The sequence below is a fragment of the Octopus bimaculoides genome, chromosome 12, assembly GCF_046866305.1.
Source record: "Octopus bimaculoides isolate indiv1 chromosome 12, ASM4686630v1, whole genome shotgun sequence".
Classification (NCBI taxonomy): Eukaryota; Metazoa; Mollusca; class Cephalopoda; order Octopoda; family Octopodidae; genus Octopus; species Octopus bimaculoides.
This window is the reverse complement of record NC_142939.1, coordinates 8,792,585-8,805,950: the sequence shown is the minus strand read 5'-3', so window position 1 is coordinate 8,805,950 and position 13,366 is coordinate 8,792,585. Positions and strand designations below refer to the sequence as shown.

The 13,366-nt window shown below is 35.0% G+C and overlaps 1 protein-coding gene across 1 annotated transcript in view; it reads right to left on the bottom strand.

Moving 5' to 3' along the window:
- Positions 1-493: 493 nt before the first annotated feature.
- The window catches only part of LOC106876751 (receptor-transporting protein 4), a 35,129-nt gene continuing 22,256 nt past the window's right edge, over positions 494-13,366 (bottom strand). Inside the window, exons 3-5 of the mRNA XM_089360788.1 lie at positions 10,912-11,056; positions 8,402-8,572; positions 494-5,665 (exon numbers count right to left, since the gene is read on the bottom strand). Of these exons, the coding sequence (XP_089216914.1) occupies positions 5,501-5,665; positions 8,402-8,572; positions 10,912-11,056 (481 nt within the window). The 3' untranslated portion in view covers positions 494-5,500. The remainder of the gene's footprint in view (positions 5,666-8,401; positions 8,573-10,911; positions 11,057-13,366) is intronic.

Genomic DNA, 13,366 nt, shown 5'->3' with positions numbered 1-13,366 from the left:
TTTATGGACCCGAAAAGGATAAAATGCAAAGTTGACTTATGTAGGTTTAGAACTTACAGCCCAGATGCCGGAGAAAATATCGCAAAGCATCTATCTACCCAATTAACGACGCTGCTAATTCGACAACATACCGCGCGTGCAACGGTCTTCCGGGTAGTTTCCATCTATCAAATTCCACTCACAATGTATTGGCCTAACTCGAGGCTAAAGTTGTAGACTTTTGCCGCTAGTACTACCGCACACTAGGACTGAACTCAGAATCATAGGGTTGCAAAACAAATGTTGTTAACCATACAATCATATTTGTTCATAATTCATTCATTCACATAGTCAGACACAAAGACACTTTTGTTAACCTCACCACCTCTCTCTCATGCATACGTCTACCTACTGGAATATAATATACATTATTATGATAAAGAAACAATGGTTTATAAATTGTAATTAACAATGACAAAATTTACAGGAAATAAAGACAAACAAAAGAGCGATATATAGGAAACCTATTGTTTTAATCAGCTGATGAAATCTGTTCTTAATATTTATTTACTTATGCTCTTCTTGGCTTATTTTCACGTTATAGAACGTACACCTTCCCAGTTTGTAATGCTACACTTAGAAAACTTACCGAGGAAAAGTTAATAAGTGTAGCCTTTGTTCTTCGATATATCTAAAGTTGGTATTGTATGTTCTGTAAATGTTGGCAATCAGTTCAACAGAAAGGATCCTTATACGTATACACATCTTTATATTGATGTAAACAGACGTAATTACATCAGATTACGTAAGTGTGCCTCTTGAAAGAACAATCCTATGATAAAAGAAATTTTAAAGATTTTAAACAATATTAAAATACAATTCCAATAAAACTTTTTATTCAAATTCCGTGCCCGATGGTGGAAGCGTGTGGCTCAGTGTTTAAGGGTGTTGGGCCTCATGATTGCATGGTTGTGGTTTTGATTCCTGGACTGGGAAATGCGTCGTGTTCTTGACCATAACACTTCCAGTTGTAACAGACCTAGCAAGCCGTCAATGGATGGTAGACCTGCCAAAAGAGCAGGCAGTAGGAAACTTCTGGACTGACGGGCCATAGGCCTACCCAGTAGTTGGGTATTACCTTTTCATTCCGTGCTCTGTGGTATATTTTTCGCCTTGAACAACAAGGTCGAAATCATGTGATCTGGTGGTCTCGGCGCTGGAAATGGCGGGGATTTATCTCCTCGCTAGTCGTATAAACAAGAGTGCATTTTGCACCTAAGATCCAATATGAGAGTTTCTCTCATAGTAATTACTGCAATATAGTTTGTTCAAATGGAACATCCGCGTTGAAGTGAAGATAAATATTACCTCTTAATCGTTAATATAGATTTTGTACAACATATTAGTTTATAGTAGAAAGTGGGTTATACATCTTTAGATTGTATACCTGACTTTCCTACTATAAACTTAGAATATAACGGAACGCTGAACTCCAGACTATCAACTTAAACAACATTTTATTTAGGTGGTAAATATATACATCTTTAGTTCTTGTTGTTACAGCTTCTGTGTGTATGAGCATAGTTGTTGGGACGTGGGTATGCAGTTGCGAGCGAGCTGTCGAGTGTAAGTCCGAAAGATGTAGAGAGACAGCTTTAATACGTCCATGCTCAATCGCTGGCCAGCGAGAAAGAGAATGAATTGAGCGGGAACGCTTGGTTGTTTAATTCTACGCATGCGCACGGCGTTACTACAAGTTCTATGAGAAGTTGTTTCGTGTCCCTAACTCAATCCTTCTCCGTTTCTGGAGAAAAGAACACTGCAAGTTGTTCCCACGATTTTTTCGAAGCGAAACGTATTTGAGTTTGAGAGAAAAAGATCAGCTTTGGTGTTTCACTGGTGATTTATTTAACGACTCCTGAAGTATGAAAAACAAAGTCGACATTGGTGGAATTTGAACTGAGCGTAAAGGTAACAATAAATACCGCATGACATTCTGTCCAACGTTCTAACAACTCAACTCTCTCTATTTCTTCTCCCCCATCTCTCTCATTCTCTATTTCTCTCCCTTTTCTTTCTCTCTGTCAACTCACTACCTTAATATAAAATTTGCAAGTTTGTAACTTGTTTTATATAAGATGTTTTCAGATTCAAATAGATAAGACCACCGAAAACATTTACAATGAATCAATCCATTTGCCGATCGACAGTTTTTTTTATTTATTGATTGGAAGGGCAATGTTCTTGCCACTTGTAAGAACCTTCAAAACTTGTGGATGGAAAGAAGGAAGTACTTCGTACTGTTAAACCTGGCTCGAACGCTTACAGCTGATTGAAATCTGTTAAAAGTATTCAAGGACCGGGTGATGATGTCTAGCAAATTTCTGTCTAACAAATTTCTCACACAAGACCTTGGTCGACTTGGAGCTAGTCTGCTTCTTAATCCTTAAAATCTATGAGAAACATAGGGCACCAACAGTAGAACTCCGTCTGCCATGGTCTTTAGCAATGGATTGTAGTTGTCCCGATGTGTGACCGCCTGCCAGTGCTTCAGTTTCTGTAGACCTTCTCTATATTGATTTTAGTCTACCACGCTTGCATCTCCATAGGAATGTCCATCGGAAGACTTGATTTGTAATATTAGATACAAGTTTCCGTTGGATGTGTCCCAGTCAACCCTAGTTCCTTCTCTTCGTCTGGATTTCGATAAATTGCTGGTTTGCTTGTTCCCACATGCAAAGAAAACATCTTAGCTACATAACCATACCAGCGTTTTGTTCTGTGTGAATATAAATGTATTTACAGTTACGTGTCTTTAGCAGCTTACTTACAATAGACTAATTTTATCTATTTAACAAATATCTGTCGTAAACTTTTAATATGCCTTCTGATAACGTTTTAATCTCAATAGCTGTATATATAAGTAAAGGTATGTTTGTTAAAAGGCTTCTTTTATATAGAGTGGATTTGGAAACAACGTAACTATTCTAATTCGTTTGCAACTCAATCTATTGTCTACAAAGCCAACAGGTTATCGACCAGTTTTCGTAATTATGTAAGTTCAGGTGTATTTGTATAAAGCTAAAATTATCCTTTGTTTGAAATTCACATTTATATAATTGCTGAACGAAGAAATCGTTAATACTACATCATCGTGTGAACAGTTTCTCTATCAAAAATAACGGGATTTCATCATTGACCCAATGTTTATAATAATAATAATAATAATAATAACGATTGAAAGCATCTCGAAAATTCATGAACTGAGCTTGGAGAACCGTCACCAAACAACTGACGAACTTGTTGATGTGACTGATGTATCATAGAGCTCCTGCCAACGGATTTTGAGCGAGGAATTGCAAATGAAAAGAGTGGCAGCAAAATTTGTCTCGCTTGCTCACGGAAGGTCAAAAGCAGTCACAACTGAATGCGTGTCGTGAACCGAAAGAATAGTTGGAAGTTCATCCGGACCTTTCTTCGAAGAAAGCTGGTGCTACGGAATTTGCAGATGTGGAAGAGGTGAAGGAAAAAACGACAGAGTTCCACGACTGCTTCGAACAAATGAAAATCCTTCTGGACCAATGCATTGCTTCAAATGGATAATACTTTGAAGGCGGTAAAAGGGTAAACATGTAAAACTAAGTGAATAAAATAATACTGCAAAATTCCGGTTTCTTTTGGGTACCCGCTCGTATATGAGTACTTGACGATACAGCAGAAACAGCTGTTAGCTATTTTCGTTCATAACATAACAGTTTATTTCCTTTGTCATCTCAGTTCCATATTACCACTTAAACATTGAAGAACACATATCATACGAATGTACTGTGAACAAAGATAGAGTGATCCAAGGATATTATACCAGGCTCAGAAAAATATGGCAGTCGGAACTCTCCGTTTACAACAAGACACTATCCCATAATGTATTTGTAGTACCAGCGCTGATTCCAACATTTGGATACTTGACTGGTCTATAGAAGAAATCCACTCCATAGACATTAAAACACGCAAGATTCTGACATTAAAAACATTGATGTCCAGGTCACAAAAGCAAAGTTTGAAGGGGAAAGTAGTCATTTCCTAAACAGAAGCAAATAGGAAATAACACTTACTGACCAAAGACAAGAAAAAAAAATGTATATTTTAGATTCTGTTACACAGTGTAATTGGTTAGACGTAACTCTCGAGAAACGCCGGATGGACTGGACGATGTCAGTCCAGAAGAGTAATACAACACTCAACAGTAAAGGGAGAATGTTATTTCTGACTATCAAACAACTGGCTCTTCACAGCTAGTTATTCCTATTGGGCGTTTCTGATGATTAGATTGGATATGAAGTGCATTCTTATACAGACTGATGAAAGGAATGATGAAATTCAAACAACCAGATGTTAGAAGCTTGCTTATGAATCATAGATGTGTGTGTGTGTGCCTTTTTATTTTTTTGTTCTTTAGTTTCTTTTCGCCATCACAGCTAAAGCCAAACTGGAGCACCGCTCTTACATTCAACAATTTTGGTAACTAATCTACAATATATCAATTTAACATCAAGTGCATTGATCATCTACCCACCTCACGGAGGAGTGAATGTTCCAGATGTTCGATAAATCATAGCGATTCACTCATTGAATTTGAGTGTCAGTGAATGAGCGAGTACGGAATTTTTGAAAAACTCAGAAGAAATAATTGTTTCAAATGTTGGCACAAGGCCAGCAATTTTAAGGAAAGGAGTAAATCGATTACATCGCCTTCAGTGTTCAACTGGCACTTATTTTATCGATTCCGAAAGGATGAAAGTTGTAGTTGACCTCAATAGTATTTGAACACAGAATGTAGGGTCGCTAAGCATGATAATGATTCTGCCAGCTTGTCACCTTATACAGAACAATGGTTTTAAATTTTGGCACAGGGCCAGCAGTTTTTAAGGGAAGAGGAAAGTTGATTAAATCAATCCCGGTACTGGATTGGTGCCTATTTTACCGACCCCGAAAAGATAATAGGCAAAGTCTGCCTCGGTACGTAAAGAAAGACGTAATGCCGCTAAGCATTTTGTCCGGAATGCTAACGATTCTGTCAGGGCGTCGTCTTACACAAAGCAAATAATCCTTTCTGTTATAGGCACAAGGTTTGAAATTTGGGTGTGAGGAGGGGCTAGTCAATTATATCGACCCAGTACTCAACTGGTACTTATTTTATCGACCCCGAACGGATGAAAGGCAAGTCGACCTCTGCGGAATTTAAACTCTAAACGTAATGTCGAACGAAATGCCGTTAAGAATTTTGCCTGACATGCTAACGATTCTGTCAGCTCGTCGCTTTATACGGAACAAATAATAAAAAGTAAAATACGATATGAATATTTATGTAGAAACATATTTAAAAATATTGTTGTGTTTTTTTTTTTTAACGAAAATGAAAGAGTAAAAATGTCTACATTTTAACAAATATTTTGATGTTTTTTTTATGAGGTTCACGTTGTCGTTTTTATTATTGTGATGTCATCTAAAGCTGCAACTTGTGTCAAGAGAAAGACCATTCTTCTTTGCATAAACCTTCTTTGCATGCTTGGCACAGATCTGTGTTGTGCTGATTCCTAGGTTTGCCGGCACGACGGTCAATTCGAAGCGGAGGACGAACAAAACCGTAATGCAGTTGACCAATTCGATTGTACACGTTTCCGATTACCTAAAAAGAAAATTTTTTAAAATCAACAACATGGTATGTGTGTGTGTATGTATGTATATATATATATATATATATATATATATATATATATATATATATATATATATATATATATATATATATATATATATATATATATATATAAAGAGAAGGGCGAAAGAGACCCCTTCAGTTACGAATGACCATGGGATTGCACCTAGAAAGTTCCCCTCTGAAGCACAAGTCCGGTAAGGTTGTTTGTTTGTGGAAGACCGGTAGAAGCCCATGCATACCAGTCTCGCCTCTCCACGCCACCGATGTTGTCCAAGGGAAAGCCTGATACGTCGCAACTCATTTCTGCAGCTCAGTGAACTGGAGAAACGTGAAATAAAGTGTCTTGCTCAAGAACACAACACACAGCCCGGTCCAGGAATCAAACTCACTATCTCACGATTGAAGCTCAAACTGCTGAGCCATATCTTTTCTCAATTCGAGCTATTTTTCTGTTAGTTTCAGGCGGGTTGCATAATCTAGTGTGTGCATATCTCTTATGACGAATGAAATACATGAGATTCTTCGCATTCTTCTAGCCATCGTCTTCACAACTACTAATACATGATAACCGTTGACTCACGTTAGTGAACACATTGATGATAATATTTGTGGCTTTTGATAGAATATCCGTGTTAAGTAAGATGTACAGAATGATATAGTTTTGTATGTTAGTTAATAAAAGCAAATTAGTAAAGTTAGTATATATTAGTTAACATATTCACAAATACACACACAGAGGAATATAGACGTGCAGTATAAAGAAAGGAAAAAATAAAAATGCGCTTGAAGTCTTTCAAAATATTTATTTACATTTACTTAACCATTTTACAATTCCATCATACTGGAAATACTGTAAATGAAAGGACTGAGAACAATGTCGTATTGTCTCGAGTCTGACTGGAATTAAAACATTTACTCCTTTTTATAGAGAAATTCTGGCTTAAATTGCCATGCTAGGAATTTTGGTGATTTGTTTGTTGCACGTAAATCTTAGGTGTTCACTTAGCAGAATCTGTCCCGTCATTAGAATTTAGTATTTACTGCCTATGAATACCCAGTCTTGTTTCTTGCGGAGCGCTTCTTTTACCTTGTGAAATCTTCATTACAGCTGTTACATTTTGTAGTATAAATTAAGATTTTTGATGTACAAATGAAGAGATTTTTTTTCCAGTGAAATATGTTCTGATGTGAATTTATAATGTCTTCTATAATGTTGATGCAAATTCTGCAGTCAGGCTGACCGCATTTTTTTTTTAGTATAGGTGTTGTGTAAGCGGTGGATAATTTGGCGTTAGTAAGCAATACTTTTAGAAATTTAGGTTGTTTTTTGCTTTTGATTATTTTGTGTATTTCGAGTGCTTGTTTCATTCTTCGATCTTGCATTGAATGTTTCTGTTTTTCTCGAGTTATCTGTTGTGACGTAAGGCAGAATATTTGGCGCATTATTTTTGTAATATGTGATTCTTAAACCTCTTTTGCCTTGTCACGTTCTATTACATTAATAATTTTTTCGAAGACTGGGTTTCAAGTAGAATTTGGTATAATTCTTGGAGTCTTATATTTTGAGTTTCAAAATTCGAAATGAATGAATATATTCTTCGTTATAGATGAAACAGTTACATTCGTTTTCGTATGTTTTGCATCGCAAGAGTTTAATAAGCATTTTTAAGAGTCTGTATATTTGTAGTGGCTGTCAGTTTCAATATTTATATCCTTTTTTTATTTTTAAGATATCCAGGAAGGACAGTCGATTTTCTATTCCATAGTGTTTATTATTCCCGTTGTTTATTAATCAAAATTTTGAAATCAATAAGTTGGTCAAAACCAGAATGAAGTAGTCATCTAAGTTATCTCTCCAATTTTTTAATAGATAATTTGGAGAAGTCGATGTGGTACTTCAGTCTGGATTGTTCGCATATTTGGACGCCAACGGATGCCATGACCAAATTGGTGTACGTTGGGGCAACCACCATTCTCATTGCAGTTCGAGGTATTTGTTCGTAAATGTTGTCACTAAAGTTGAAAAAATCATTTTGTGCGATAAATTTAATTCCTGCAGTAATTTATTTTTATCTATTCGCTCTGGTATTTCATTGAGGAAATTTTCATTGAGGAATTGTATGGCTTCTGATCTATAGTGCATGAGATAGTAGGATAGAGATTTACTTTATTATATATGTGAGACGGTTTACATATTTTCTGAGAGGTGGTTTAACAGGCCTCAGTCACATCTTACAACGCTTGGTATGTATTTTAGAATAGGCTTCAGCAATATGTCTACAATGTTACTGAGTCTCTCTCTCTCTCTCTCTCTATATATATATATATATATATATATATAGTGAGAATTTACAAAAAAAAAAATACAAAAGACGAAGACGGGTATATAAACAACAAACAGATGTATTAGTTTAACACTCGGGAAGTGAGAAAGTCTTTTACGTTTCGAGCTTACACTCTTCGACAGAAAGGAAATAAAGAAATAAACAGGGAGTGAAAATAGAAAAAGGCATAGTGGCTAGCGATCTATCATGGCGAATATATATATATATATATATATATATATATATATATATATATATATATATATATATATATATATATATATATATAGACAGAGGGAGAATAGAGAGTGGAGACAGACAGACCGAGACGAAAACAGAAGCAGAGACAAATGTAATAATGGAAAGTTAATTCACTCACTTTTACAACTTCTTCAGGGTACCACATTGCTGGTTCATAACAACCATTTTTACATCGCATGCATTGTTGGCCATATAATTTAAACATCACATAACCAGAACTAGTTGCGAAATTCAAATGAAACCAAAATATAACTCTGCCTTTCATCGAAGTCCAACCATGACCACATTGCTATAACAAATATAAGAAAAAAATAATATCTAGGAATTACTGAACTCGTCATAAATTAAAGAAAAGAAGAAATATTATAAATGTGTTGCGTTAATACTTTAAATAAAAATTACTGCAAAAAAGTAACGGGTATCAAGATTTTATCTATCCCAGTAATAAAGTATAGCTATATTATTCTCTACTGGAATCTAAATGAATTAGCAGGACACGAGAGCAAAAGAAGGAAAATAATGACTGTAGATATAATATATTTGTCATAAATACAAAGAGAGTAGCGTCCTTATGCAACTATAAAGCTATTAATTGCAAGACTATAATAAAAACTTGCAATGAATAAATGGAAACTAATACAAGAAAGATACAAAACACGAACAAAATTAAAAACAAAACTGTCTTCAAGGACAGTAACAAATATGGAGAGGATAATAGAGAAATAAACAGAAACCGTTTAAAAAGAAAAACTAAACATTGAGTTGAAAATAAAATTATTTTAAGGTATGTATGTATGTATGTATGTATGTATGTATGTATGTATGTATGTATGTAAGATCAGCTATTTATGAAGGCTGCAATTACATTCGTGATATAAATTTCGTTTCAGCTATAAATGACAACCAATTTAAATCTAGCCAGGTCCAAATTACTTATATAGATAGACAGAGTGCCTGGAGTAGTATACATGATAAATCTATTTTTAAATAACAAATCTCTCAAGCGTCAAACTCTCACTATCTTATTGTGTGCTCACGGTCTTCTTTCGAGAAGTGGTTCTAAATGCCAGGCTAGAGAAGCTTGGGTGGCCACTTCAGAAAACCTAAGCATGGTTGTGTTACTTTATTGCCACACAAACACACGTACGTGTATATATATATATATATATATATATATATATATATATATATATATATATATATATATATTATTCTTTTATTCTTTTACGCTTTAGAGCACACCTTAAAAATCCAACAATTGTTTCAATAGCATTAACATATACATCCATACATCCATACATATATATATATATATATATATATATTCATATATACACACATACCGATATATATGTATATGCATAATATTATTAAAATTAATAATAACATATACGAAAAATTATGTCAACACAACATTATCAAGGTTATCCAAATAGGTGAAATTCTAACTGAACATCTGAAGAATTTTAGCTCTTAATAAACGCTAACCAAAAGAAACCCCAAACCAAATTTAACTTTAGACATTTATTCATCCAACCAAGAGTGACGTCATTGAATAACTAATTTAGTTTAGAAAGATAGAATATGAACAAGAACACTCAGAGAGCGCAAACCTCTTCCAAGGCAACACTAATGTCCTCTCAATGATTAGCCAGAGATTATTTTTAAAATGAGAATATCTGAAATAAACTGGACTGTTCTCACTAACGAGAATACTAAAAACGAACGCGACCGCTCAAAAACAATTAAGTAAAAAACTCGGAAAAGTAATCCAAAATCCTGTCTGGATTATTCTATTCTAATGGTAGTCATGGAATGTGAAGGTGGCCGTAGAAAATTTAGTAACAGTAATAAATAGTTTATCCTTATCTAATACAAGCCAAAGTTAACAAATTCACCATTCTAAAGAGTTACAGCCTAAAGAGAGATAATTGAGAAAGACTTGAAAGTTAACGTAAGATCATAATCATGTAAAGTAAATATAACAAATAATCCAGAATCCTTGTCCGGTACCAGATCGATCCCAAAATCTAATCAGTTCGTGTCAGTCACGGTACCAAACATCCCTGAAAGTTTCATCTGAATCCATCCAGTGGTTCTTGAGATATCTTGTCCATGGACAAACAAACAAACAAACAAACGCGACTGAAAACAATACCTCCGCCTTTGTTAAGGCAGAGGTAAAAATATCATACTATTTCCATAGCGACGGATACCAAATAGTATCTGATAAAAACAGGCCTGCAAATATGTATTTTTAAGAAATTGATTGTTAGTAAAAGTCTTAAAAGCTATTTTAAAATAGTATTATATGTTACTCATTTGTTATCCCTTCAGTATTCATTAAACTATTTAATTACAATTATTTGAATTGATATTCAGAAATATTTATTAAAGAGGATAAATTAATCCCTCACCGTATAACACACATACACACACACATCATGTAACTTTTGCAAGCATTCAAGCTAGAGTTTCTGGTTCGAGGATAGCTTCCTTCCTTCACTTCATCACTTTCGAAGCTCGTGGGCGTTACCTTATCTTCACTGATTAAGACTAAAAATTCGAAGAAAAAAGAAACAAAAAAAAAACTTGACAAACTAATGAAGAAATAATTTTCTCTTTTACCTGACAAGAAAATCTGACTTTCGCACTGTCTTTAAAGGTTCTCCATCGATTACTTGGTGGGTAATGAGTGGACAAGAGGTGCCATTGGTCTGGGAAGTATTGACAAAACAGCCGATCGAATTCCCCATGCCATACCATCTCCATACTAAGAAAAGAAAATGAAAAAATGTTTCCATATTTTTTCGTTGCAGATCGAAAAGAAATATTTTTAATGAAAGTAAAACATCTCAGTTTAAAATTGTTATCAATATTACTTCCAGCTGTTACGTTTGTGGTGGTGTGACAGCATGGGAGCAGCGGTAATGGCAAGTTAGAGATGTTTAGACACACATGAGTTTGCATACATGCATACATATATGTGAATACAAACGCCTGATTTCGTCCAGTAAAGAAACCGCGTAATTCTTATTACGTTGCAACCCATTAAACACACACACACACACACACACACACACACACACACACACACACACACACACACACACAGAAACACAAACACTATTCTATATAAATACTGATTTCTAAAAAGTTTCAGCCTCAGATTTAAAGCATTCGTATACTAAAGAGATTAAAGAAGATCGTCCGACATTTCTGCATTTTATTTTCCTTTGTTTCCTGTATATTATGATAAACATTCAAATTAATTTTCTACAACAGACCTCAAGAGACAAAGATGTGATAAAGATTACGTAACGATTTCCGAAGCAAGATTGAACATCATTACCATTTATCTTTACTTTTAGATTTTCGAAGTGCAATGTTACCAAACACAAAAAGTCAATGTACGTATTGCCCAACAGAGGGTAGTGTTGTTGGCAAAATATAATGGCCCCCGGAAGTCAACCTATTATACCTGCAGCAATATACTAACAAAATTCCATTACTAAATGTACTTTGCAAATGTGCTATCGTATATAAGTATATTTATCTGTTTATAGGTTTGTATAAATAAATGAAGTGGAGCGAGCGCATAAGCATACTGGGTAAAAAATTTAAAAAACAGAGACACTTTACACAAATATGTAGTGTTTTAGTTGGTAATGTATATCTTGGGTATTAATAACATACGGTTAACGACCTTAACACCTGTACAGCATTGAAACGTAATCTGTACTAAAGTAATGTAATCCTAAAGTTTCTTGTTGCCCTGAAACTATTGCAATTCACTCCATTGAATTAGAAATACATTTTCAACATATTACAAAATTTAAGAAAAGAAAATCATTTTCCAATGTTCCCCCAAAAAAATTTGCCAACTATTTCAGAGGCAATTTAAAGAGTCTAAATTATGACAGTATCGATCATAAATATAGTGGATTTGATTACATCCAGTATTTTCAACATCAGAAACAATCACAGTAGGGTTTAAACGACGAATAGGAAACGACGACATTTAGGAAATCAGAAAAATTTTCGAGTTATCTCCTCTAAGATAGTGTGTACCCTTGACAGCTAACTATTATAAGGGATACAAAGACTTCTAAATTAAGTTGAGGCATATTTGAAAATTTGGAATTTACATCAGAGTTAAGGTGTATAGAGCATATACATATAATTCATATGCATATAATTTTGTCCCTACACATTACAACCTTGTTGGTAGCCACGTATAGCACTATTTCATCTTCCTTAGAGATATCAGCATAGAATGACTTGAGACAAATAAATTCTACATTTTACAAAGTTACGCATTTCTTAAGGAGAGAAGACAGTTTATAGCTTAAAAGGCTTTCTTGATTTCTTCTTTTGGATCCTAGATCATTAATTGCTCAACAATAAAGAAAACAGAGAGAGCGGATTTACTGCTTATATTTTCCTCCTTGAATTTAAAACAGGCATGGGCAATCTTTATCGAGAAGCGCGCTCATCACCAGGCGGGCCGCAACATTAAATAAAAATTCAAAATAATTTTTCGTTAAGCACGCCATTTTGAAAGTCGCGCAGATTACGGTTTGCACATGAGTGACTGCGGTTAATTTTCATTTTGAAAACATTGGGGAAAATCAGTCTCACATTAATGCTTAAATGACTCAGTCAGCACCTCTTCATAATGCGACGCAATCACATTTATCGAGCCTGAAAGGATGAAAGGCAAAGTCGACCTCGACCTCGGCGTAGTTTGAACTCATAACGTTGTTGGCACTTCGTCGCATACGACGTCGAGGGTTCCAGTTGATCCGATCAACGGAACAGCCTGCTCGTGAAATTAACGTGCAAGTGGCTGAGCACTCTACAGACACGTGTACCCATAACGTAGTTCTCGAGGATATTCAGCGTGACCTTTTGAATTACAGGTACAATAGAAACAAGAAGTAAGAGTGAGAGAAAGTTATGGTGAAAGAGTACAGCAGGGTTCGCCACCATCCCCTGCCGGATCCTCGTGGAGCTTTAGGTGTTTTCGCTCAATAAACACTCACAACGCCCGGTCTGGGAATCGAAACCGCGATCCTATGAC